At 41.0% G+C, this 2,435-nt stretch overlaps 1 protein-coding gene across 1 annotated transcript; it reads left to right on the top strand.

Annotated features, from left to right (window-relative positions):
- Nucleotides 1–246: 246 nt before the first annotated feature.
- LOC147315221 (uncharacterized) lies at nt 247–2,087 on the top strand. The gene is made up of 2 exons (XM_086260442.1): nt 247–1,272; nt 1,569–2,087. Exons 1-2 carry the CDS (start codon nt 358–360, stop codon nt 2,085–2,087), a joined length of 1,434 nt encoding a protein of 477 aa, XP_086116568.1. The 5' UTR covers nt 247–357.
- Nucleotides 2,088–2,435: the final 348 nt, after the last annotated feature.

Genomic DNA, 2,435 nt, shown 5'->3' with positions numbered 1-2,435 from the left:
TTTCGACATCAAAGACTAGCAATTCTAATCTGATGAAACATCTTCAGAAACAGCATGCATCTACCAACTTAGTTGAAAAAGAACCTGAAGGCAACGTCGGTAAACTCTAGCTCCGTTGATGCTATTCCAGCAAAACAACGAAAGCTTGATTTCGGACAGCCTGCTGCACCGTCCATCACCCAGCCCCAGCTACACAGGCTGATTGCCAGGTATGTTGTGGAAGACATGAAACCCATCTCAACGGTTGAGTCCCATGCTTTCAGACAACTGATTAGTCATATACCTGTGCGAGGGAGAGCTGGGAAGGCACCATCCAGAAAGACATTTTCCAGTTTCCTAGACCAAGAATATGCCAACATGGAGTCAGAGCTCAAAAATACACTTGACATGGTAGAATACATCTCCACAACAGCAGACATTTGGACTGTGCATAATAAAAGTTTTCTTGGTGTGACCGCGCATTGGATAAATGCACAAAACATGAAACGTGAGAAAGCAGCGCTGGCATGCAGGCGATTTATGGGTCGACATACGTATGACAGTATTGCATCTGAGCTGGACAACATTAACTCATCTCATGGCCTATCGTTTAAAATCACATCAACTGTAACGGATAATGGCTCCAATTTTGTCAAGGCTTTTAAAGTGTACCAGCCAGCACCTGAGTCAGATGACTCTGAATCTGAGGAGGATGAGGTGACTTTTGTTTCAATTGGGGATGTGCTGCAGAATGCTGCTGATGATGCTGATGATGCAATTTCTTTACCGCCACATCAGAGATGTGCATCGCACACAATGAATCTTATCTCTTGCACTGATGTGGAGAAGTGGCTATTGTCTGAAGCTGCAACAAAAACCATCTACAGAAGTGCCACCACAAAATGTGCAGGGCTGTGGAACAAGGCCAGTCGTTCCACAGTGGCTGCTGAGATTGTGGACGACATTATTGCAAAGAAGCTACTAGTACCTTGCACAACAAGGTGGAACTCGTTCTATTATGCTCTGGAGAGAATTTCAAAGATACCTGTGGTGGAGCTGAACACAATCTCATCCACATTACGGTTGAAATGTTTCAATGAGAGGGAGCATCAGTGTATCAGAGAGTACTGTGCAGTCATGAAACCACTTACTGTGGCACTGGACATTCTTCAAGGAGAAGACCATTGTTTTTATGGCACACTCCTACCCACACTGGAATCGCTAATGACCAAGACTCTGGCTATAAAAAATGGTCTGCAAATTCTTGTTGGGCTACCAGATACAGTTGTCCAGGTAAGAGATGATATTTTCATTTGTGTTTATCTTTAATGAAATGTTTTACTCAATTGCTTTTTATATTGTGCTGTGCTGTTCACATGCAAGTGAATGCTGTTACAGTTACAGATACTTAACCCCAATAAATAAATAAAATAAATACAACGTAGTAAAATACACACTATTTACAAATTAAAATACATTCTATATAAAACTACAGCATGCTGTTAATATTTAATTAATTTAATGTTGAAACAATGCATACTTTCTCATGCAAAAATGTTTTTTGCACTTTTACTGTGTCGTTATTACAGGCAGTCAAAACAAGGTTTGCACATGTCCTTGGAAGTGAAGATGCTTTGCTGGCTGCTGTGACACTACCAAAATTTAAGCTTCGTTGGCTACATGACCAGGCGCGGAAGGACCTCGCAAAGGCACGTCTGCTGGTAGAGTGTCGAAAACTTCTCCCTGAGCAAGATCAGCTACAACCAGGTACCAGCGCCACCAACACAACACAGCACGCGGGTTCTAGCAAAGAGGATGAGTTCTTCTCCTTTGAAGAGAATGAGGACATATATGCCACTGCTGAAGGTGAGGTAGCCGAGTACCTCAAATCAGGAGCAACAGGGTTAGACTCTCTGAATCATTTCCCAATGATAAAGAAACTCTCTCTTAAACTTAATGCAGCTACTCCTTCAAGTGCCCCAGTTGAAAAGCTTTTCAGCCTGGGAAACCTGATTCTCACTCCAAAGAGGAACAAGTTGACTGATCATAAGTTTGAGAAGCTTCTCCTCTTGAGGTACAATCGTTGGTTTGATGGAGACCAAAGTTGAGTAGTGCTCATATGATGATGATGTGTTGCCTTCAGTGGTGCTCTACAAGGTAAAGTAGGGTTATTTCCAAGTGAAACTTGGGCTTCTGAAGCACTTAAAATACCTTTATATTTTATTTATCTACATGGCCTGTATGGAGGCAATATTATTTTGGTTTGACTGTTTATGAAGCTGAAAATAGTTATTATTTATTTTATTTCTGTTTGTGGGGCTGAACATACTTGTAATTAATTTTATTTCTCTTCTCTTTCTCTGAAAATACTTTTATTACTGAACATGAGGTCTCCAGTTGGTGGAATTCAGCAGTTAAGTTTACAAAGTTAAGTTCAGTTAACTTTACAAAGAATG

Source organism: Aulonocara sp. 'chitande type north' Nkhata Bay, linkage group LG14 (assembly GCF_057382095.1).
Source record: "Aulonocara sp. 'chitande type north' Nkhata Bay isolate Kocher_YH1m ecotype deep benthic linkage group LG14, A_spYH_male_GT1.1, whole genome shotgun sequence".
NCBI lineage: Eukaryota > Metazoa > Chordata > Actinopteri > Cichliformes > Cichlidae > Aulonocara > Aulonocara sp. 'chitande type north' Nkhata Bay.
This window is presented reverse-complemented; position numbering and strand designations above follow the sequence as displayed.

Bases quoted from the DNA above. Each gene is read 5' to 3' on its own strand.
- LOC147315221 (XM_086260442.1), top strand. From the start codon at position 358: ATGGAGTCAGAGCTCAAAAATACACTTGACATGGTAGAATACATCTCC. The intron at 1,273-1,568 runs GTAAGAGATGAT...TCGTTATTACAG, and splicing joins TACCAGATACAGTTGTCCAG to GCAGTCAAAACAAGGTTTGC.